At 46.0% G+C, this 23,299-nt stretch overlaps 1 protein-coding gene across 3 annotated transcripts in view; it reads left to right on the forward strand.

The window, feature by feature from the left end:
- Positions 1-23,299, forward strand: part of JCAD (junctional cadherin 5 associated) — a 58,912-nt gene that overhangs the window by 25,221 nt on the left and 10,392 nt on the right. For 2 of the 3 annotated variants that reach the window (XM_056484079.1, XM_056484077.1), the window contains exons 1-2: positions 5,298-5,550; positions 17,533-17,894. In XM_056484079.1, coding sequence (XP_056340054.1) covers positions 17,593-17,894 — 302 coding nt within the window. In that variant the 5' untranslated portion in view covers positions 5,298-5,550; positions 17,533-17,592. Of the gene's footprint in view, positions 1-5,297; positions 5,551-17,532; positions 17,895-23,299 lie in introns of those variants that run through there. The other variant, XM_056484078.1, reaches the window with a different exon arrangement.

Raw genomic sequence — 23,299 nt, forward strand, 5'->3', positions numbered from 1 at the left:
ACCTGCTCCAGAGTTCCTTTACCTTTCCAATAACTACAGTCTGACCAAAGTTTTGAAGAGTAAAACCCTTCCAGAGTCTATTTTTTGATATTTACTGCTGTAGCTACAGGTTCTTCTGCCATCAGTATATATTTTCTCTTGTTCCTAATAAATCCTGAGGCTTCAGTTGCCTCTTAATAGCAGTGATTTCACAGCCTAGATGTGTCAGTGTAAATAAATAAGAATGATTTTATCTGTATTGTATTTGCCATCTTCCAGCTTATTGTTTGTACATATATGTTCAGGAAAGGGAGGAGACATTCCCAAAAGATCTCTCTGGTTTCTACATTACTTCACATACCTTTATCACTGTGGCCTTTGTGTTTCTCCTCCCCAGGTTCTCCACTATTTCAGAGTCTACTCTCCCAAATAAAGACCTGCTCAGCATCCATTATGTATTTGAAAGTTAAATTATCTGTATTAGTAAGAATATGATTGCAGCTGTTTCAAAGATTAAGTTGATTCTTTATTTTTCCCGCATGTAAATTTGAAATATATTTGATGAAAAAGGCAAAGAATTTTTAGCTAATGCCTGTGGGTCACCTAAGTTTGTTTTCAGTCTTCACTGTAACTCCAAGAGGTCAGTATCTGAACTTGGCACAGTAATCTGGAGGCACAGTGGATGGTGCAGAGCTGTACCAGATATCTGATGGGAGAACAGGGTGGAACCCACTGCTTGACTGGACTTACACTGGACATGGGGCATGGTGGCTGCTGAGCACTCACAACTAAATGTGAGGTGGGCATTTATTTCCACAGACATCATCAACACATTATGGCAGCTCCTGAGATCTGATCAAAGGCTGCTCTTCTTTCATCTTGTTTGAAGTCTGTTTTCCTCATGCACTGGTCACACAATGATGTTAATGGAATCCACAGCTCCTACTAATTTCTCCTTATTACAGAAATCAAGCTAAAACCTGTACTTGGAAAAAGACCTTTTCCCAGCTGCATGTCTCACTTCTCAGTGTGTGAGTCTTCCCTCCTTAGCAAGTGAAGCTCACACCTCTTGCAGGAATGCCAGTGTGGCAGTCCCAGCTGAGCCTGATGGAGATGGATGGAGCTGCCACAACATCTGGACAGTGCCACTCTGTACCTTGGTACATAATGCTTGTACTGTCAAATCTATAGTACATTATTAAGGGAATGCAGGAATTAGTCTTCTCTGAAGTAGAAAGCATTCAAATTTTAAACTAAGAGAAGTAGGATAGATCCAATACCAACATGCCTTGCTATTCCATAACTTTTCTCCTTTTATCTTCCCCTACCTTTAGGGGCGACTCTTCCTCCCCTCAACACCTTGCTGAGGGGCCAGCTGGAGCTTCTGATCCTTCTCAGCTGAATGACTGTATAAATATTTCAGTCAACAAACACCCCTGAAAAACAAGGCTTAGCTTTTCTGTTCCTCAGCTGGGTGGCAGGGGTAATTACTGTGATAACTTCCCCTCTCTCTTGGGTGTCATGATGAGAAACTCATTAGTTATTTTCTGAGTACCCTGAGCCAAGTCCTTGAGTGAAAGAGCTTTGAGGATTGTTTTAACAATATTTAGCACTTCAAAAGTTTTGGAAGCACTACCTAATTTTCCCAAATGTAAGCCAGCTAAATTCTGCAGGGTAATTTGTGTGCCACACCTCTCAGCCTTTTTGTCAGCCTCCACAATGTTCAGCAACTCACACGATATGGGTGTAAGCTTCCTCTGTGTTAACTAGTCTTTTATTTTTGGCTTTTTTCCCCCATTTTTTCCTCCTTCCAGCACACTTTCATGTGCCATACCTTATATGAAACCAAGTCACAATACAGCTAAAGAAGCACCAGAGCACTGGCAAATGAAAACTTCCCTTCTCCACAGCAATGCTTAGTGTTTCCCTTGACGTAGCAATAAAATATCTGAAGTTTCTCTGTTCCAAGCTAAGAACAGGTGCCAATTGTATAAACAAGTGATTACTGTCAGGATGGGCAATGTGAATTTTTTCTTGCAAAAAGTAATAGCTATTTTGGTTTTGACAAGCAGCTGTTCTAAGTAAGTTTATTATCTTATGGCTGTAACATGCCATATAGGAGGGACAAGAGGAAAAAATAACCAGGGGTTTAACAGCACATCTGTGCCTAGTTAGTTATGGTAAACTTCAGGTATGTGGTGATTTCAGCATATGTTCCTAAATATTTTCCCAGCAACTGGATCTAAGACAAGACCTGTTACAGTCTTTTGGGGAATAATTAATGTACCTAATCACTTCAAACCCCACCACATAATGAAAAAGTCTGCTTGATTTCACTATAAAAAGCACTGATGAATGATCACCTCCAGAAATGAGGCTCCAAGCCCACGACAAGTTCTGTAGGAATGGCAGGAAAGTTCTGGCCCTGAGCAGCAGCACTGCTGATGGGACATAAAACACAAACAGAGGGTTCCAAACCAGGGAGGTTCTGAGGCCAGAGAGAATTATAAAGGCATAGAGCAGCAATAACTTGCATTGACTTCCCATTCACTTGTTGCAGTGATGACACGCTGCAGGGCTGCTGCTGAAGAGTTGGCTGGTGCAGCACTCTCTGTGTTTTTTCTTCTCCCTTCCCTGTAAATTAATTCATCTGTATTTTCCCCATCTGGCTGTCTTGCTCATGTTTGTGTGTTTCTGTTTTCCACAATTTCTGTCCATAATGGCCACTTGCAGGCCAGACTTGCAGGCGCTGCTCCTCCTGTCCTGAGGAGCCAAGTCCTGGTGCTCCCTGCTTGCCCAGGCACGCAGACCTGCCCTGCCATGTCCCACAGGATCCTGATCTGAGCCTGCCTGCTGTGACACATGGCCTGCTCTGCTGCTTGCTGGGTTCATGCAGCCCCACTGTGCTCCTGTCCAGCCTTGTGCACACAGCCACCATCAGCTTTTGATCCATGGTTTCTTTGCCCTCCTCCTTGCAGGGAGGGGGACAATAAGGTTCTCTCCTCTGTTGCCCCACTGAGCCACCCTGCCCCATCACACTGATTTTTACCCATCTCAGGAGTCCTACATGGCTTTAGTGCTCTTTTCTCTTCCACAAACTCCATTTGTATGCTTCTCTCTCAGTCACATTTAGCTCTTTCAGCCTTTCTAAGGATGAAGCTCTAACCTCAAGAATATCTGACTGTGGTGCCCTTCTCTGGAAAGAGCCAGGAGAGGGAGATCTCCTCAGGCAGCTGCAGGACTGTGGGCTTTGCAGGGGAGCAATGCTCCAACAGCTCTGCACATTGACCATCAAAAGGCAGAATTGCTTTCCTGCCTCCTCTGCTCCCCTTCATCTTTGTCCTTCTGGCAGTCACAGCTGGCACTGCAGTAGCAACCTGAGACCACAACCCCACTGATCTGAGCACTGGGCAAAGACAAAACAAGAAGAAATATCTCCAAGGAGCTTGTTCTCTAACAGGCAGAGGGCAAGATGCTGCAGGAGCAAAGGGACTCCCTGGAAGCTGCACTGAGGATGGGAAGCTCAGCCCTCAGACTTCCCAAATCACAGACTAATGGCTTCACATGTTACAACCCTCTGGGCAATCTGCCTTGGACATGGATTGGGGCTGCCAGACATCATTTGTTGTTAATTGTGAACCCAGCCCAAGGCATCCCTCCTATTGTCTCAAAAATCATCTTTGCTTTCTAGTGTCTGACTGTGGAGCACGTTCCTCTCACGTTTTCAGGTTTTTCTCTGTAACAGGAGGCCTAGGAGCATGGGCACTGTTTTCTTTTTATAGGAACTTTTCCTCTGTTTTTTTTAACTTCAAGGTCCTTTGACTTTACTTGGGGGAAATCTTCATTGACTGCAGAACTCCAGACAAATCTGCAGGAGTGCTTCTTTCCAAGGACTGCAACCCCATTTGCAGCCCACAAAGTGTTCTCAGAAGAGATGTAGCAAAAGTTAGCCTCAGGTGCAGAGAGGCAGCTCTGAGATTGCTGTCCTCTGTGCTTTCTTAATGCTCTTTACAGGCTGTGACATCATGATGACAAAAAGATGTCCCTTCACTTTGACACTGGAATGGTCCAGCCTGTTCTCCCCCCTCTCACTTCTTTCTATCCCCTAAATCCAGGGCCAAAGCAGCTTTCCCAACAGAGAGCCATGAACTCCAGGAGCAAGGACCTGCTCTGTGTGGCACACCATGACTACCCCACCAGAGCAAAAGCTTTGTCTTGGGAAGAAGGGATATAAACAGGACTGTCTCCTACAACTGAGGAGAACAAACAGCTCAGAGCTGCAGCCATGCTGAAAAGAAAATCATTCTGGAAATTTTTTCTTACAACACAGAGGAGACAAGTATTTAAAAAACCCAGAACTCCAAATTTGCCTGTCAGAGTCGAGATATTTAAATAAAAAAACCCTGTAAGTTCTGGCAGCATAGCTTCCTTGATGGACACCCTTGCTATTGTCACACCCACATGAAGCTGCTCTGTGGCAAAACCTAAACTTTCTTCTGATTGATTGACTACTGTGTCAGCTACCAGGCTTTACCATGAGAAAATACAGGGGTTTCCCAACCAGCAAAGCCACAAAGAACTTTGCATGTACTATACAGAGGCAGGGTGCAAGGGGTCTTGCTCAAGGTCCCCCTGCTGCTGGTGGCATTGTCCTTGGTGGCTGCACGGTGTGTCAGCAGCTGCAGGCTCTCACCACTGCTGAAGACAAAAGGAGATGCACACAGAAAAGCAGGTCAATGACGATTAGTCCCAGAGCCCTGTGAAACCGGGCCACCAGGAAACCTGTGTTCGGTTCTGGGCTCTCCTGCAGGCTTCTGCCGTGACCTTGGACTCATCACGTAACTTTACTGCCCTTGTTTCCTCACTATTAACTACAGCACATATTGAATAGGATTCAATTTATGAACATGTGTAAAAGCGCTTTGATAGCCTGGGGTAAAAGTCAATTAAGACGGGGAGAGCAGCTGATGGGCGCAGCCAATTACTAAAGTAAATGATTCACAAACATACTTTTTTTTTGAGAGTGTCATTAAACCAAAAGAGATTTGCAAATTATTCACCTGTTTCTAGATAATCGGGAGGGGAGAGGTGGGGAAGCGAGCAACCAGCAATGCTTCCAAAACGCTTGGAAACCAGGCTGGTGATAAACCCTTTGGGTGCAGGGCCGGGTGCCGGCAGGAACAGCAAATTTTGGAAAGGTCTGCTCGTGTCCCTCCCCATCCTTGACAGACCCGTGCTCCCTTGTGCTGAGAAGGCTGACGCCGCCCCTCTCAGCCGAGCCATGAGCTGTGCTCAGCTGTGGGAGGGAGCGAGGCAGGAGCTGCATCCCAACTTCCCGGAGCGCGCCCTGCGTCCCGCGGAGCGCGGCGGGCCGGGGCGCGGGGGGACGGGCGGCCCGGGCCCGTCCCTCCCTCCATCCTTCCCTCCCTCCATCCCTCCCTCATCCCTCCCTCATCCCTCCCTCCGTCCCTGCAGCCCCGCCCGCCGCGGGCCGGCGCCTCCCGCAGCCGCGGCGCCGATCCCGCTCCCGCTCCCGATCCCGGTCCCGGTCCCGGTCCTGCGGTCCGAGCGGTGAGTGCGCGGCCGGGAGCTGCGGGAGGGAGGGCAGGGCAGGGCTCTCCGAGCGTCCCGGAGCGATCGCGGCGCTGGGCACATCCCTCGGGCTCCCATCCTCGGCACCTGCTCGTTCCCCTCTGCCCCGAGCCCAGTCCCGGCAGGTCCCGGGGAAGTTGGTGGGTGCCGCTCGCTGCCGCCGCTCCGCCCGCTGTGCTCGGTCCCGGACCGGGGCTCCGGCTGCCGCCCGGTGCCGGCTCTCACCCACCCGAGGGGATGTGGCACCGGGGTCTGAAACACCGAGTGCCGTCCCTCTTGGTGTTCGTCTGCACTCCGATATTTACACAGTAGTCAAATGGCTCTTTGGGTTATTTTACTTTCTGGTGGTTGTTTTAAACCATGTCCTGTCGCAAAGGAGACAAAACCCCAGCTGTTCTGTCAGATGGAGATCTGTGCTGTTATGTCATTTCATAATTGCCTCAGAATTGCAAATCATGGCCTTAGTCTGCCACTGGATCTGTGCCAAAGGACTCTTGCATCTATTTAGGATGAGTGGTTGTTTGGGTTCTTTTCTCTTTTTCTTTTCCCTTTTTTTTTTTTTCTTTTGGTCAAGTGTTAAGAATAATGGCTTTTTATTAGCATGGACTCTACACGTTAAGTTACTCCAGCCCATGTCTTTAAGGGAACACACGATGTAACTGTTCTAAGTAGTCAGTCTGATTCACAGAGTCGAGACATTAAATCTTGGCTAGTGACAATGAGAATTGTGTCCTGCTGAAAAGTATTCAACTGCACTTCTTTGCGTGAGCTGGAGCAGTTTCTCATTGTTACTTCAGAAGTTCCGATTCTGCCCAGAACGGCTGTTGCTCTTTGTGGGTAACAGACACATGGAAAATAGCAACCTTCCGGCTTCAAACTAAACAGTATCAGATTAATGACAGAGAAGGGCTCTACAGATCAGAGATGCAGCCACTGCCAGGGCCTTAATTTGTGCCAGCACTTGGTTTGTAATCACAGAGGCTAGATCTGCCCTACCCTGCTATGCTGTGCCCTTCTACCACTCACCATGGTACCACTTGGAGGAAACTCTGTGGTCCTGACAGCTGTTCCCTTTTCCGAGGATGCTTTGGGCTGCAGGAGGAAGTTGAGGCTGTGGGGTAGAGAAGCTGGGCATGGCTGTGCCCCTCAAGGCAGGGTCATCTCTAAGCTGTACCACCAGGGCACATTAGAATACCAACTAAAATACCAATTTAGTCTGTCATTTCACAGGCTGGGCTCTTCTGCATCCTCTCTTCCTATGCTGATGTTCAGTATTTCTCCACGCTGCCACATGCATTTGCCAGCTCTTGGAAAAGACAGATCTTTCAGGGTCTGCCAGGCTGTGTGTACCAACTGGCATATTACAGTACTATATTGTTCTTTAGATGCATAACTTCATTGGCCTCTTATGACCTAAAAAGCACACAGAAAATAAACAAGGGCATATTGTTCAGTGGGAAGGATGCAGAAAGTTCTTCTATGTTAGCTGTTAGGGAAACATTACTTTTAAGTGTTTCTCCTGATTGTCAGAAGAATGACATGGCACATGTGAGCTTATTTTTTGCCAAGCAAGCTCTACTTGGAAGGTGAGGCATTTCTGAACTTCTTGGTCACCTTGGAACTAGTTGCGAGTGCATAGCAAAGTCCTGCCCAATCTTCTCCTCTAATTAATTTGGCCAGAGGCCATCCTAATTAACCTTGTGGGAGTTCAGGGGTGGGAGAGCTTGGTATGAAACAATTGTTCTCTTGTAATTTGCCGTTCACAATGTGTTGACCAAGCCACAGGCTGCATCTCTAAAATCCTCTGGGTCTCTTGCTGAAGCCATTACACCAGTTTATTTGTTTTTTAACAGATGTTGTTTTCTAATCCTTGGGTGGAAGGGTTATCTTGCTTTCTGCAACCTTGCTATTGTGCTTTGTTGCAAGAGCCAGTGGACTTGGGTTTGCTGGGGAAACTTACTCACCAGTTCCAGCTGTCAGGGAAGGGGCTGCTCAGCCTTTCAGCAGTCCTGATACGATTGTTAAGGTCTCCATGTGAACTGATGGCTTCTTTTCACATCTACCTAGAAATAACCCTCAGTTCTTCTGGTACTGGCAGTGCCTGCAGGGAGCAAAAAGCTGCAGGAGCCTCTTTGCCCAAGAGTATTACAGTTAGGATATTAATGGAATTTGTCAGCCATAACTTGGACTGTCTCAAATGGTGAGGCAAGGGAAAAAATCAGAGATAGATAAAAAAAGGAAAAAAAAGATAAAGGTTGGGTTCTGCTTTTTGAAAATGCCCATAGCACCCTGCAGCTGATGAAGGGGGGAGAATGAATAGCTGTTTCTGAAATTGCAGGGTGACCCATCTCCCTTGTGATGATAACTGCTCACCTTGCTGGTCCAGGGCTTATCTATGCTCAGGGAGTGGGCCATCCTTCACCAGCCTGGGCTTGCCTTGCTGGTGGGCAGCCCTGCCCAGCACACACAGCTCCTCAGCAGCACAGCATTGATTGTGTGTAGCCTTCTTGGGCATCTGTCTAGTTTGGTTTTGTTTTTTTTTTATGCTAATGCATAAAAATGCTACTTAGGCATTTATTTTCTGGTAGAGCAAGGGGTCGGGGGGAAATCCTGCTGAGACTACCAGTCAGGACACACAGATCCAAGGAGGAAAGATCAAAGGCATCTGTAATACAGGAAGAAGCAGAGGGTCAGTCAGGAAGAGAGGGCATTTGATTATATGTACAAGGGTAATATACAAGGGATAACACACAGGAGAGGATGGCAGTGTCCAAAATGAGTAAACAAACAGATGTGTAAGGCTATGCTGGGAATTTATTTACTCCAGAACACACAATCCTTATCTCTTTGAAAGAAGAGAAGACCACACCAACCTTGGAAGGCTTCTGCTCCTAGCCACATTTGTGAGCAGGAGAAAGTGTTTGTTTATGGATCCCTCCTCCTTGAGTCCTGGCCTGATGGGCTGGCCTGTCCTGCTGTGATTAGTAGGATGCTAATGTGTGTAATCCTTTTGATCACAGAACCCAGGCTCTATAAGTCATGTCACTGTCACCTCAAAGAAGTTCAGCCATGTGATAGATCCCTTATTAAAAATTTCTGCTTTGAAAGATTTAATAAAGAAAGTTATTATTGAGACCCTTGTTTCCTTTTTCTTTTCTTTTGTCTTGTGCAGATGGAAAGCTTTTCTATTAAAAAAATACAAAAAATAATACTTATTTCTGAAGTCCTAATGTGGGAGTAGCTTATTAGGACTTTGTCCATAGATATTTTAGGTGGGATGATTAGCCTGTAATATCTTGGTTTTAAGATGTGAGCAACAAATGTGATTCCCTGTGCTTTGTTCCAACAGAGTGGACTGCTCCATACAAAACTGTAAACAGCATGGAAATGTTCATCTGAGTCCTAAAAAATATCCTCTTCTGCAGTTCCTTTTTGGGTGGCAAAGAATTGACTAATTATGCTTTGTGTAATAAATGTACTATTTTGCTCTCCTGTTGTGACAGACAAAAGCTGTCATTTGAGGAAATACACCATATGCTGCCAATTGGTGTAAGGACTGGTTATATCTGGAGCCCAGAGTATCAGTGAGTCCTCTCTAACAATTGCTCCTTCTCTGAAAAAAATCTGGGCCAATTTCAGTGGACTAATGTGCTATCATCAGTGAAAGCAAGCTGTTGACATTTTGAAAACCAGCTAATACAAACAATGGTATCTGTGCATGCTTGGACAAATCCTCTCTCCCTGTTATGCATTTACATCTATTTGGATGCTTAAGAGCCGCAGCCTATCAATGCTCAGTCAGGCCTGGATTGGTCCTGGACTGGCAAATTTAAAGATCAAACCTATTTCAGATACCATCTCCCATCCATGCACAGTCAGAATGTTTTTCAGCATTGTGTGAACCCAATACTCAAACACTCACATTACTTAAAAAAAAATAAAAATCCCTTTCCCTACCATTTTTTCTTGACAAATGTGAGAAAGCAGTATCTGAAACCTCCTAACAAACTGCAACACCTGCAGAGCAGCTGTCACTCGTTGGGATCTGCCCCAGGAGATGCTGTGCACTCTCTCATGCCATGGTGGGTTTGCAGATACAGGACAGGAATAACTACCTTCTCATAGTTAAATAAACTCTTTAAGATTGCTCCTCTCATCCTCCCCACTTCCTAATTTTATTGGAGACATATTGTATCATTAAATTGTTCTCTGGCACAGTTCCTCCAGGATTTCAGTGAGGTCTTTTTTGCTCAAAGAATGCAAAGAGGATGTGAGCTGTAATTTTCACTGTCTGTGAATCTTTGTGTTACGGAAAAAACGTGAACTCTCCTGCCTGCAGGTAATGAGAGTTGAACACAAAAATTCACGTATTTCTTTTTAATTTCTTTGAGGTGAATGGGAGGGACTGGCCTGGGAAGACATGCAGAGCCAACATAAAGTTGGTTTATCTTCCAGCAATGGCTTTGGCACATCTTCCTCGTGTAGTCTGCAGAGATGATTATGCATGTAGCACTGGTGGCTTTGAAGCCTTCAGAGCAGCATGGACTGCAATGGGAACTTTCTCGAAGCTTTGCCTGGTGCATATCCATGATCTGATAAGAGTCCTTTGGTCAGGACCCCATTCTGTGCCTCCTCTCATCTGCTGCCTCTTCTCTGCTCAGGAGCCTTCAGCCCACAGTGTGTCTCAGCCTCCCTGTCCCTCCCATCCCTGAAGGAGAAGCAAAGTTTCTTTTTCTACCCCTGTGCCAGACCTGCTTCCCCTTAGCCCCCCTCACTCTTCCTGCAATGCAGAGATGTCAGGAAAGGAGGGCTGGGGATAGAGGGAAAGGTCACATTGTGTTTGAGGTGAGTGGCCATTTGTAACACAGAGATTTGGACAAAAGAGTTTTGATTTTCTTGGAAATGTGTGGAGCATGCCAACAAAACAGTAATTTTGGGGAGGGAAAGGTAGAGGAAGAATATTAAAAAGTTTCACTTCTATCCCACATCCCGTATTTCTGAGGCAGGACTGCTTCATCTGCACCACTTCTGATAGATGTTCATTCTGTCTGTTCTTGAAAACCTGTATTGATTCACAGCCTGCCAGCATCAACAGAGGATAACTATCATTATGGCTAGACAGTTCCTCTTAATATCTAATCTAAATCACCCTTGCTGCCTCCTGAGTCAGTCCCTTTGGTTATCCACATCTGCAGGGAGCAGGACAAGGTTATCACAGCCTTTTAGCAGCCTGACATATTTAAAACTTGTCATCATCTCTTGTTCTCTCACCCTCATTCTTCCACACTTTTCTTCAAAATAAACAAGCCCACTTCTTGTACCCTCTTCTGTAGGGGTCACACTTGGCTCAGTTTTTTATCATTGCTGTGAGCATCTTGCTTGAGGTGGGACCCAAACTGGGTAGAGGGCTGAGAGGAGTAAAGAGCCTGATGTGTGATGCTCCTCTTGATGTGTCTCAAAGAACTTGTGTGTACCAAGCCCTATACTGCTCTTATCCTGAAACCACAGAATTGTTGAACTTGGGAAAGGTTTCTAAGATCACTGGATCAAATTATGTCTTCCCTCTTTGTGACTCTAGCCCCAGAGACTCTTTTCTGTACTGCTCCATTTTGTTTTGCATGACATCCTTCTTCTTCAACATGTTTTTTTACACCTGCCTGCATTGAATCTCAATCATTCATTTCAGACTGAGTCTTTGATTTATTAAGATTTTATTCTAATTTTAATCCCTGAAAATGCTTACAGCATTCCCCAGAGATTTGTAATTGTAATCTTCCTCCTAATTTACAAGTCATTAATGGAAATACCGAATAGAACAAGACCCCAGGCACAGCCCTTGTGTATCTTTTCAGGTTGACATTGGACTTGCAACTGTTCCTTGAGTACAGATTTGAAGCATTTGTATGCCTGCCCACAGTAAATTATACCTCAATTGTATTCACCTGGTTTGCATATAGGACTATCACATGCATTCATCAAAGCTTTCCTCATTCCAATGTGTGACTTCTACTGTTTTTTCCTCCCTAGTCACTATGCTCCCAGCTCTGTCAAAGAAGAAAATTAAATAGATTAGGCTTAATTTGTTCTTGACAAGTCTGTATTTTCTGTTTTCTCATGGCTTTATCATGTGGGAGTGGATGCAGCTGCAGTACAAGGCGGCAAGCAGGGAGATGGAAACTTCTTGGATCACACACTTGCTCCCTCCTGCTCCACGATAAATCACCACTTGTTATAAGTATTTACAAGGGAATTGAATGATAATTTGTCTGATTTGATATCAAAGCAAGGCTGTTTGGTCTATGATACCCCAGATCTGTCTCCTTCTCCCTTTTGTTTGAAGTTAGATAATATATTTGCCCTTCACTCTTCCTTTGAGAATTTCTAGAAAGTATTTACTCATGGCTTGGAGGCAGCCCTGATTAGTTCCCTACTCTTTCCTTACTCCTAAGCCCCACTGAGTTGGATACATCCAACTTGCATTAATGTTCTCCCATCTCTTTCTCCCATGTATCTTTGCATGAATAGCTAACATTTGATAGAGAACATTATTGTGGAAGGCTCTTCAAACACACTAATGTTATCTTTCCCGATGGAGCGTGTGTCTACAAGAGAGTGGATGTGGTGCTGATTGTTTCCATAGCAGAGGGCAGGGGCATGGCATTCTGGGGTGGCTGCCTGCACAGCACCACTGCAGCCTGCTGGTTATCTGACTTTATTGTCCTGCAAAAGATGAAATTAGCAAGGTAAAAGCCTTGTTTAATGTGCTTTTGATAGGCTGTTTTATACGCACACATGCAAAGCCAGAGTGAGAAAACAGGAGCAATTAAAATGTCCAAAGCCTTAGATATTCTCCTGGGATGTAGCTCAGGGTTATATTTAGATGGAACAAGTAGCACCATCTAGTATTAAAACCATAAGAACCTGTTTTCCATTGCTCTAGTCTGTCAGGCTTTTATCACTTGATCTGAGACTTTCAGGTTGTGTCTCTCTCTCAGGCTAGGTTTATTTTAATACTGTCAGCTAAACCAACCATTTCCAAGAAGAACTAGGGGGAAGGAGAGAAAGAATGTCGTTTTGCCCACATTAGAAAAGGGAAAGAAAATAAATCCTCCAGCTTTTTGATTGAGAGCTGTGGTGCCATCATGCTCAGGAACATGATCGATGGTGACAAGGCTTGGAGACATCTGTGCATGTTCTTGGCATACTCATCTCTGTTTTGAGTTATTCCATTTTCTGAAGACTTTTCTCCCCATCCATCAGCACACCCCAGCCTCTGGTGCTGAGCAGCCCACTGGTGACCCAGCCCTGTGCTCATTCCCTCTCTGCTCCAGGGATGTGCCAGCAGAGCATGCCTGTGTAATCCCAGCCCAGGGCTGTGCTGCTGGAGTGGCATCATCCCTGTAATGACAGCTCCTGCTTCCTCCAGGTATAGGTGAGATGGGGTCTCAAGTCTGGGAGCAGAGAGCAGGCACAGAGGTGCTTCTGCTGGAAGTGTAGACAGGAGAGTAGGTGTTCATCAGGAGGGGAAGGGAGAAATTGGGGTGATGGATACCAACTGAGGACTGGCCAGAAGAAGCTGTGAGGGGTGCAGGAGGAAGGATGGGAACAGCTATTTGCCACACTTAGGTTCATTTGCAGAGGCACTAGATTCTTGCAGCAGTTGCTTTGAATGTACCTAGTTCACTTTTAAAGCTGAGTCCCTCAAAAAATCAGGTTGTAAGCACTTCAGACTGGGTGCCTAGAGTGGAGAGGGCTGTTTTCACTTTAGTCTGTCTGCATAAATATTCTGTCTGGCACATGTCTGATATGAAATGGGAATAATGTCACCCAGACATGAGTGAAGATAAGCTAGTTTAATGTGTGACCCATCTAGATAATACACTTTGTAATTCAAATATCTGTTAGTAACTATATCTTCAGAGCAGTGTTTGAATAGCTGCTGTAGATACAGCCCAGGAAGAGCTACCATCACCTAGCCTGCACACCAATTGAGGCCAGAGTCCTGCAGAATTCAGTAGCCTCAAGTCATGTAATTAGAAACTGCGGCAAATTGTGTGTCCATGCAGGGCGCCTTGATTTTGGCAATTCTTGATGTTGTGTGCTTCATTTTGCAGTTTGAATCATGTTCCTTCGATGTTTTCTTTTCTTGAAAGTTGTACAAAATGATTTACATTATGGTTATAAATAGTTCTGCAGAGGTGGGCAGGGAAAATCATGCCCAGGAAGGACTTCAGGGGTTGTATTCAGCCAGTTAAAGGGTTACCACCTCCCCTACATTTCAAATAGTGGAGGGCAGGAGAGGTGTTACAGAGGGCAGCCAGAACCAAATCCTCTGTCATTTCTGGTCTCCCACCCAGTATGTGCCAGGACACTCTCTGGAACTTGGGCTAAAGGAAGGAGCCTGCCAAGGGGCTGCTCAGAGCACCATGAAGGGATCATCAATGCCATGCAAGTCATTTCAGAGCATGGAGGTAGGACCTGCTTCTGCCACTGCTGCAAGTGCTGGCATTCATCCTCTCTGGTACTGGTCATCATACAGATGGTGGTGGTGCCCCCCCAAAACAACAAGGCTTGGGAACCCCTGCCACTGAAAAAAGCTATAGACAAAGGCAGATCATAAATAGAGAACAATGTGTTTCCCCCACTGAGAATGAGTTCCAGAAGCAGCTCAGAGGAAACTAGCACCAAATTTCTTCAGTGTTTTTCAGGAGAGCTTTGGGCTTTCCTCAGGCCGGAGGTGAGATGTGTGCTCGTGAGCAGAGCACCCCAAGCTGAGGTGCTCTGATGACGTTTCCATCTGCTGATCCCATTGTGTCCTGCTTGCCCAGGCTCTGGGTCTCCATTGTGTCTGTCTACATGGGGCTGATGCTGATTTCCGCTGTTCACGCCTGTTTCTCTGCATCTGACAGTGCTGTTGAGAAGTTTCCAGAGAAAAGCTTGGCCCCTGTTTCCAGGGTAGTGCGGAGTTGTACCGGGGACAAGTCGGAAACACTGGCAAGATAGCAGGCATCCTCAGGAAGCAAACCCTATCAGAAAGCACTGATGTCATTGCAAACAAAACAAATGAGTGCTGAAAAAACAAACTGTTTTGCAGCACCGTTGATCTTCCCTCAAGTTAGAAGCTCTGCACAGCCTTTACTCTGCAGTCCAGTCTGACAGATTATTTACATGGCAATGGTTTTGTTACTCCTGCCAATCCAATTACTTTGATTTTTTTTTTTTTTTTTTTTAGGTTTATTTATTTAAGGGAGGGTGGGATGAGTGTCCCAGAACTCTAGCCAGATTTAGAAAGCTGGCCAGCAGCCTTGCAGATGATGGGTGCTGACATGGTTGATGTCCTGCAAGCTTTGATCAGGCAGGACTTTCAGCTTCCCTGCCCCTGTTCAGGTCCAGGGCAGGAGATGCTACTTCCCCACGACCTCTGCACTGCCCTTTGAGGCTGTGTCCTGACAATGTCCTGACTAGTGGCCATCTGCCACCATTGCTGCTGGCTCCTTGGAGCTTGTGCCATGAGCATGGAGCAGGATTCTCCCCCTCAGTTGTTCCTATTAGAGTTGTGATGGGCATAATGATAGCATCCTTCTCCCACCACACATAACACCATGGGGTTTCCCCTTGTGCACATGGTGAGTTTGCAGAGCAGGTAGAGACAGTTGTACCAGTTCCTCATGGCACACTTCCACTTGTTGCTCCTCACCACTGGTGCCAAAAGAAGGATCAGAGTAAAGCCCATGGGCTGGAGGTTTCTCACCCACGCACCTTTGCCTCTCTGATGGCTGCAGTGGGTGGCAGAGAGAGGGTTAAACTCTTCTCCAAGCCAGCCTGATAATAGCAGGAAAAGCACATTTCTTCCTTGCACCTGTGAGCGCTTCGATGGGCTTTCTGCTGTTATGGTAGTCGCATTGGATCTTTCTCCTGTTAGAAGCTGAGCAGTTCTAGCAGCCAGCTGTTCCCTTTGCTCTGCTCATACCTGGCTCCTTGCACAGTCTGGGCAGGGGGTGGATGGAAAATCAGCTTTTTAGGTCAGCATTCAAAAATAACCCACAAAGCCTTCCCTTCCTTCCATGAGGGAAGGGTCCCTCTCCTCCCTGCTGTCTGCTGGCTCACCGACTCAGAGCTCTTACTGGGAATTTGGAGTTCTGTTCTATCAGGGGCTAATATCTTCAGCACAGAACTTTATTTCTGTGTTTTTAAAGGATGTGTAGTGTTACATGTGTGAAGAGGGAGGAGATTCATTAAGCTCTAGGGACAAACCGGTTTAGGCGTTCAGGAGGCTCTCAGGCTGGAAATCCACTTTTGTGGTGTTGCAGGATAAATTGTGGCATAGAAATCATGCCTGTTTTTCTACACTGTGAGCTCTCCTCAGGCAAGTGTCATGGCCACTGTGGGCAGTGCAGGTGGAGGCAGCTGGAGGGTCCCTGGATGCCTGGGGGCTGCACACCAGAGCAGCTGGCCAGACTGGCTCCACAGCTGGCACAGCAGCCTGGAGTCAAGGCAGGACAGAAAATGGATGGGGCACTGGATAGGCAAAAGGTGGCCATAACACATAGGGTGCTGCAGCACAGAAACTGGTTTATATAGCATGCCAAGCCATCCACCTCTGTGTATGTGTAGCTGAGAGATTTAGTACTAACAAACATGCAACAACCATCTCAGTAGTTGCTCCACTTGAAGTAAATCCTGAACAGTAGTGAACAGACCTCTCTCTTCCTTCATGCCCAAGAAGAGCAGTAGAGACCAGTTTAAAAAATGCACTTTTTTGTCATGATCTTTGCAGAGACAGCCTCCTTTTAAGCAGCTGCCTGTACAGGGTTCATGATCCTCAGGTGGACCTGCTACTACTAAGGACTTGCAGTACTCACTAGGTGTGTTAAATCAGGGATAATAATCTTATGGTTTATATTTTACATAAATCTATTTCTGTGTGCTTTACCTTTTATCCATCTTTTAAAAATTTCTTTTGGTAACACAGTTCAAACAGGGAGGAATATATGAAGATGGGTCCATTGTTTGCTACAACCTTCATAACAGAACATTACCTTCCAAACATTTTAAAACTCTGGAAGAATGGGCATTCTCTAATTGCCATTATAAGCTGTAAGAGTGATATAGATAGTAGAGACTGTTTTCAGTTTGCTGGATCTTTGCTTCAGTCAGTGCAGAATTGAGGGCTGTCATGGGGAAAAAAAATCTTCCATCCTGTGTCTTGCAGATTCTTGAGATGCAATACACATGGGCATCACGTGTTGTTTCCAGTCATGTTACACAATGGAAGTGTGCTGTAAAAACAGCATGCTTGAAATATTAGTTTTTGTGTTATTCTAGGTGAGGATTGCAGCAGGCTAATGCAAGGAGAAAAGAAAATAATCTGTAAAAAGGACTCTGTAGCTGGGGTATTGCATGATATTACCTGGGTTTCTCATGTGGTTGCATAATTCATTTTTGTTCTTATGCATATTTTGTCCTTGTTCATGTGAACATTTTTTTAATTGGAATATGCAGAGCTGTAGGGAGAGGCTTATTGCTCTGTAATCCACCCCCTCCTCCTGTAGCAGCTTAAAGCATAATACAGAGCACACCTTTCCATGACTGAAGAAAAATAGTTTTCTAAGGAAGGGCCTGCTCAAGTTGTGGGCTTACCTCCAGTGCAAAGTTTTTGAGATTGCCTTAGTGAAATCTGAAAGCTGCAATCACCAGTGAATTCTTGAGTGAAAGGGACTGAGTCAGCAGCAGCAGCACAGCATCTGCTGCTTGGCTGAATGCAGGGAGGTGTATTGTCTAGGGAAGGACACCACATGATTCATCAGCATCTGCGTGTACTTTGCTTCATCTATTTTATTAAGAGGGTGAAAAACTGAGTACAGGAGATGAGGCTTTTAGCTTCAGTGGTTTACTGGCTGATCAAAGGTATCTTTCCTTGTCTAACGTGGCCTTCTGCTTGGTCTTGGTTGTGTTTTGTAGTGATGGGTCCATCTGGGAGGAGCTTTCTGATGGCACAGCTGTGAGTGAAACCAGCACAACATGTTCAGTGTCGAAGACCTCCTGATTTCTCATGGATACAAATTGTCAAAAAATCCCCCTGTTCCATACGAGAGCAGGTATGATGGATACCGGCACGAGATCGCGGGGGACAGATCTGCTCAGAGAACAGCACTGAACGGGATTGAAACAGAATCCAGAGCTGGGGCCTTCAGCAAGAGACCTCTGGTGAAAACCAGCTCAAGCAGCACTGAAAGCAGCCACGGGAGCCAAGGGAGGCAAGCAGGTCCTGGTTACCACCATGACCTTCAGGGTTTGTCCACTTTTCATACTTCAGAAGGGGGGTAAGTTTCAGCATCATGCCATGGCTTTGCTTTCTCTTTCTTTTGGTCTTGACAGATAACTAATCATGACTCTAACCCTTAACACCATCTTCCTGTGATCCTTTCCTGCTCCCATCCTAGTAACGTTTCCGTTCTCTGGATGTCCATGTCCAGTGACACATCCATTCAGCTTCTGCTGGAGAAAGGCCTCTGGGAGTCCTGGGATAATGGGAAGCGGCAGAGTGTGGGAAAGTATGTTTTATTAATGTGGTCTGTATGAGAAAGGCCTTTCTGATGGACTTAGGAAAGCTTAGCTCTAGCACAGGGGAAAAATAAGGGGGAAAAAGGTCTTCCTTTTCTTCAGTTTTAAAACTGCACCCATTTTTTCTACCACTTACACACCTGGGTTCTACTGTGGGTTCAGCCCCGTGCAGCTCTTGGTGGGTGCTCCTACATGCCCTGAGGGCTTGCTTGTTCTCCTGACAAGAGGAGTGAGCACGAGAAGGAGCCTGCTCTCTTTCAGCGCGGCCGCAGGGCAGTGGGAGCTGCTTGGTGGCTGTGCTGGCAGAGCCAGGCCGGCCCAGCCCCGCGTACGTGCGCGGCGGGGCAGGAAGAGCTGTGTGTACACACCGGGGCTTGGCCATTGTTCTGCTGCTATTTGAGTGCTGCCGACGAACAAAGGAAGGGGCTCGAGCAGGACTGGAAGCCAGCCCAAGAATGACGATGGTTTGCAAGGAAAAGCCCCTTCCTCTGGCTGAGCGGGCTTGAAACTGAAAGCAGGGCAGAACACATCGCCTTGGGAGCTTGTCCTCTTGCAAAGACCTTCAGTAACACGTGCCAAAGCCATGTGTCCCCTTACTCCTGGGCTCATCTGCTCTTTCCCTTCACGTCTTTTCCCCTTGCAAGTCTGCCTGGAGCAGGAGTGGCTGCAGGTTGCCAGTTAGGATAATGGGCAGGAAGAGATGTGAGCCCTCTAAAGCAGTCACAGGACAGCAAGTGCTAGTGAAGGTCTCCAGGTGGAACTGTTCATTCTAGAGAAGGAAGGATAGAATTGGGAGGATCCTTTCTGGTGTGTTTTGGATGAAGTAAACTGGACAACAAAAGAAGTGAGGAAAGATACTGAAAAACAAAGAAAGAGAAAAAGGTTTTGAAGCAAGGGAGTGGTGCTGAGTTAACAGTGTGGAGAAATAGAAATACTGTTGTGGAGAAAGTCTGGCTGTGCAAGGCTGGAAGCTACCACAGTGCCGCTGCTCCTGCACCCTGTTAGTCAGAGCCTGTGTAGATTCACAGGGGCTTGGGAGAGCTGCTGCCTCCTTGCTTCCCATCCCTCTGGGTGCATCTGCAGGGGCTCACATCTTGGATATGGCAGAGATACCTGTAATTGCTGGCCTTGGCTAAATACCAAATAATGCTCTCTAACAGTTTAAACATCTCTTTCTAAGTGCAAAGGGTGGGACCTGCCAGTCTACAGCATAGTTAAATATTATATCCTGGTTTTTAAAAGTGGCTTTTCCACATAAAATAGGGAATACAACCCTGGAAATGGTTTTGTCACACTTTCATAAAAATAGAAATATTTTCATGCTATTACTGTTTCAGCAAACTCTGATTCCCAGTGAGCCTACTGGGAGCTCTCACAAGGCACTAGCAGCTGGGAAAACCTTTGTGTCATCCCTTCCTTGCCACACCTGGCAGTGTGGAGTGCCTCTGGTGTGGAGCACGGCCTGGCTGGTCCAGGAGGGGAGGAGGGAGCTCTCCAGGCTGGATCTGGGACAGCTGCAGCTGCTGCACTGCAGCACCTGTGTCAGCTCCTGAGCCCAGGTGACAGTCCCCCTCCAGAGCCACTCCCAAGCCATGAGGCTGCTGTGTGTGAGCTGCTCTAAAACTGAACAGCAGATACCTGTGTTGGCCCAGCTGGGAGTGCTTGGGCCAGGTGAGCTGTGGTGAACTCCCCCAGACATTTTGATATCTCTGCTTGGATTCTGGACTGCTATGGGAAACCAGCTGCTGGTTCCTAGGCTGGGAAAGTACTGCACTCTGCAGAGACCTGAGGATAATTTGAGCCCAAAGAGAAGATGATCATCCAGCAAGATACTCTCTGGGCATCACAGGCTTCCTGCCACCATTTCCTAGGGCTTCTTTCCCAGTCAGCACAGAGCAGGAGAGGGCATGAACAGGCCATGTGCCCTTCACAGATGGTGACAGCTCCACAGCAACTCAGAGCATGGCTTAGGCTCCTTGTCCAGGGAATTATCTGCACCATACTCTTGTTTATACACAACTGATGTAGAAGAACTAATCACCTCCCATACACCATGGAAGTGAGTGATGTTGCCAGCCTCATAGCTGCCTTTGCAGGGAGGTTTGCAGGGCTTGTGGCGTTTTGTGATGACCAAGGGGATGATGACCAGAGGATGACACTGTTGTCTCTGCTTATTAAGGTTGTGCTGCTAATCAAACCTTGCTGTGAAGGGTAGAGACTTCATAGCACTGCTCCTGCTGCTTGTGAGGGGAGAGTGATTCCCTGGTGGAATGGGGAAGTGGTGTTTGGCTCCATCCTGTTGTTCTTCAGGCAAAGTGTGAGGGAGCAGATGGTGGGAGGGCTGTCCTGCCTGTCCTGCTTAACTGAGCATTTGGAGGCCACACAGTAAAGGTTTGGAAGAGGAGAAAAGTCAAAGAAAATGGGAAAGCTGATCCTATGGGTATAGATGAGAGTTCTCTCTTTGCAGGAGAACTCCCTCCTGATTCTGTTCTAAGTAGAGAGAAGAGGCATTTTGCTTAGTTGTTTGTGTGGGAGGAACTATGTTAGTAGCTAGCAAAGTTAGTGATAAATAGATACTATAATAATGAGATCACCTGCTGGAACAATTAGAAAAGTATACTGGTGTTTTCCAGTGCTGGGTCTCAGAAGAGTGTGTGTGAAGATAGGATCTCAAAATAGAACAGAAGCTGCCAGAATCCAGAACAGTCATCAGAAAATTTTTCCACATTGCTGACTTTCTTAAAAGTGCTTTCTGTGGGGCACATAGTCTGTGGCAGTGCCTGCACCTCATGCAGGATGAGCTACTGAGTGCCCAACACCTTCCACTTGCATGCTGGCAACAGGGACAGACATTCCCTACACAGCTCTGCAGTGGCCTAATTCTGCAGGGTTTGGACTTCAATGCCTTTGCCACACTCCTTAGCTTTTGGCCCCATTATCTGCACCATGTGAGGTCCTGCTGGTCCAGTGTCACCCTAGGGGAAATGGGCAGCTTCAACCCACAGCTCTGAGCAAGACAGCCCAGTGAAATGTGGTCGTGCTGCCAGGGGAGGGTAGACTGATGGCCTCATTTCTGGTAAAGGCTTAAGATTCACAGAAAGCTAGAAATAGTTTTAGGGGTTTAAAACCATTTAAATTAAGTTAGCTTTATATAGAATCAATTCAGAGCACTTTATGAGTGATAGTCGTGAGAAGCAGGCCTGTTCGAAAAGAGTTCATAATGTTAAAATCCCCCTCCTTGATCCCTTGGGACCACTCTGCCCCTGGAACTTAAATCTCCACAGTTGGTCCCATGGTACTGCTCCATCCTTGGCTCCATCCTCCTCCCAGCTGTCAGGCACTTGTGTCCAGGTGTGCATTTCTTTGTGCATCAGCACCAGCACATCGTGGAGAGACACAGAGTTATGTTAGTCAGAGATGAGTGGCTGCACAGAGGGGCTGTGAATTCCCTTTGGTGATGTCTTGGGCATGAAAGATTGCACCATGGCTGGTACTCATCATTCAGAGATCTAGCATTGCTGAGGCTGCAGTGAAGCATTTTAAACTTGGAGTGGCTCTTGGAAGTTTCCCCTTGCACCACTTTATTGACTGCAAGAGCCAGAAGTGCCACATGCCCTGGAAGGAGGCACACTGCTGCAGCTGTGTCCACAGGCAGTGTGGCTGTGCTGTGCTGCCCCACTGCCTGCTGCCTGCCACGCCTGCATGCAGGTGTGCAGGAGCTGCTCTCCATCAGTGACAGCAGAGGAGACTGCAGGATGGAGCTGTACTGGAGGGTCCTTGGGGCATCCTCTTCCCACTGCACAGTGCACTGTCATCTTCAGAAGTCTACAGGGTCTCTGATAGAAGCTGGCTGCATAACCACTTCTAGTGCCTTAGCCAGGACTTAGAGAGACAGATACTGTCTGTCCTATGAGCAGATCTTAGAAAGGATCAGGTTTAAAATGCTCTAAATGCCTCCTTTTAAATGTCTTTTTTACACTCTTGTTGCAATGATCACATAGTATAGTTTACATGGTGGATTATATCATGTTCTAAAGTTCATTACTGGAAGCTAGGTATTAACCTTTAAAAATAAATATAATCTTTTAAACAGCTTTTAATAAATGCAGGGTCTTTCTTTTGAGAAGAGTTTTGGGTTACTTTGTAGGGTTTTTTAAATGGTGAATTAAGCTTTGCAATATCACTGGAAATTTAAAAATCAGAATTTTAGGTGCTTTTCTAAGATGTGCAACCACTTAGGCAGGAATCATCACAAAGATGTCTGATGGTCTGTGCTGCTGAGCAAGATGTCAAACTAAATAATTGTAATAGTCTCTTCTGATCTTGGAATCTACGAATGTACTTCCTGCAATTTCTGTACGCCCTTTTACAGTGATGGATAAAATCAGTCAGAAAGAACAACCTGTCCATTTCCTCCTCATTCTTGCTGTACCCTGTTTCCTACCTCATTTTGTAAGCACAGATACAAATGGTGCCACAGCAGTATGGGGATTAGACGAAAAGGTAGAAGACAGCATTTGTTCAGCTGTGTGTTTCCATGTGGAAGTGTTGGTTGTTGCTACAATCAGATTCTGATATAGGAGGTGTCCTGTTATGTTTCATTGATTAATGAAGACATCTGTTCCTTCCTGGGCTTCAGCAATCAAACTCTATTCATGCTTCAGAGGCAGAACATTTTGTTCAGAAGTTCAATCTTAATCCAATTGAATTAATATGAACGAGATGCTCCATATCCCAGTCTGGTTTTTAAACTTTTAGTCTCATAGGATGAAGGTAATATACATAAAATAAAATTGCTGTGGATCTGGATGGCTTAATTTTCATTCTGAATTTTGACTTGTATTATGTCTTCACGAAGTCCTATTTAAACAGATCATTGTTTTTAGTAAAAAAGAGCCCGATGACGCTGTTTATATACCTTGGGGTGGAGGGAAGAGGAAGAAATTATTGGGTTCTATCTACATACTTGTCCTATTTCTGTCAATTTTGATCTTTCTTTCCAGTCTTATGCTGGTGGCAGCCACATAGTGTAAAAGCAGTTATATTGTTGGACACCTTAGGTACTAGAATGGAAGAATGCAAGTCAAGTAGAAAATTAATTTTTTATATAGAAGGATACCAATTTTGTTCTGCAGGAATGTATAAAACAGTTTACACTGCTCAG

Source organism: Oenanthe melanoleuca, chromosome 2, assembly GCF_029582105.1.
Source record: "Oenanthe melanoleuca isolate GR-GAL-2019-014 chromosome 2, OMel1.0, whole genome shotgun sequence".
In the NCBI taxonomy this organism is placed as follows: Eukaryota; Metazoa; Chordata; class Aves; order Passeriformes; family Muscicapidae; genus Oenanthe; species Oenanthe melanoleuca.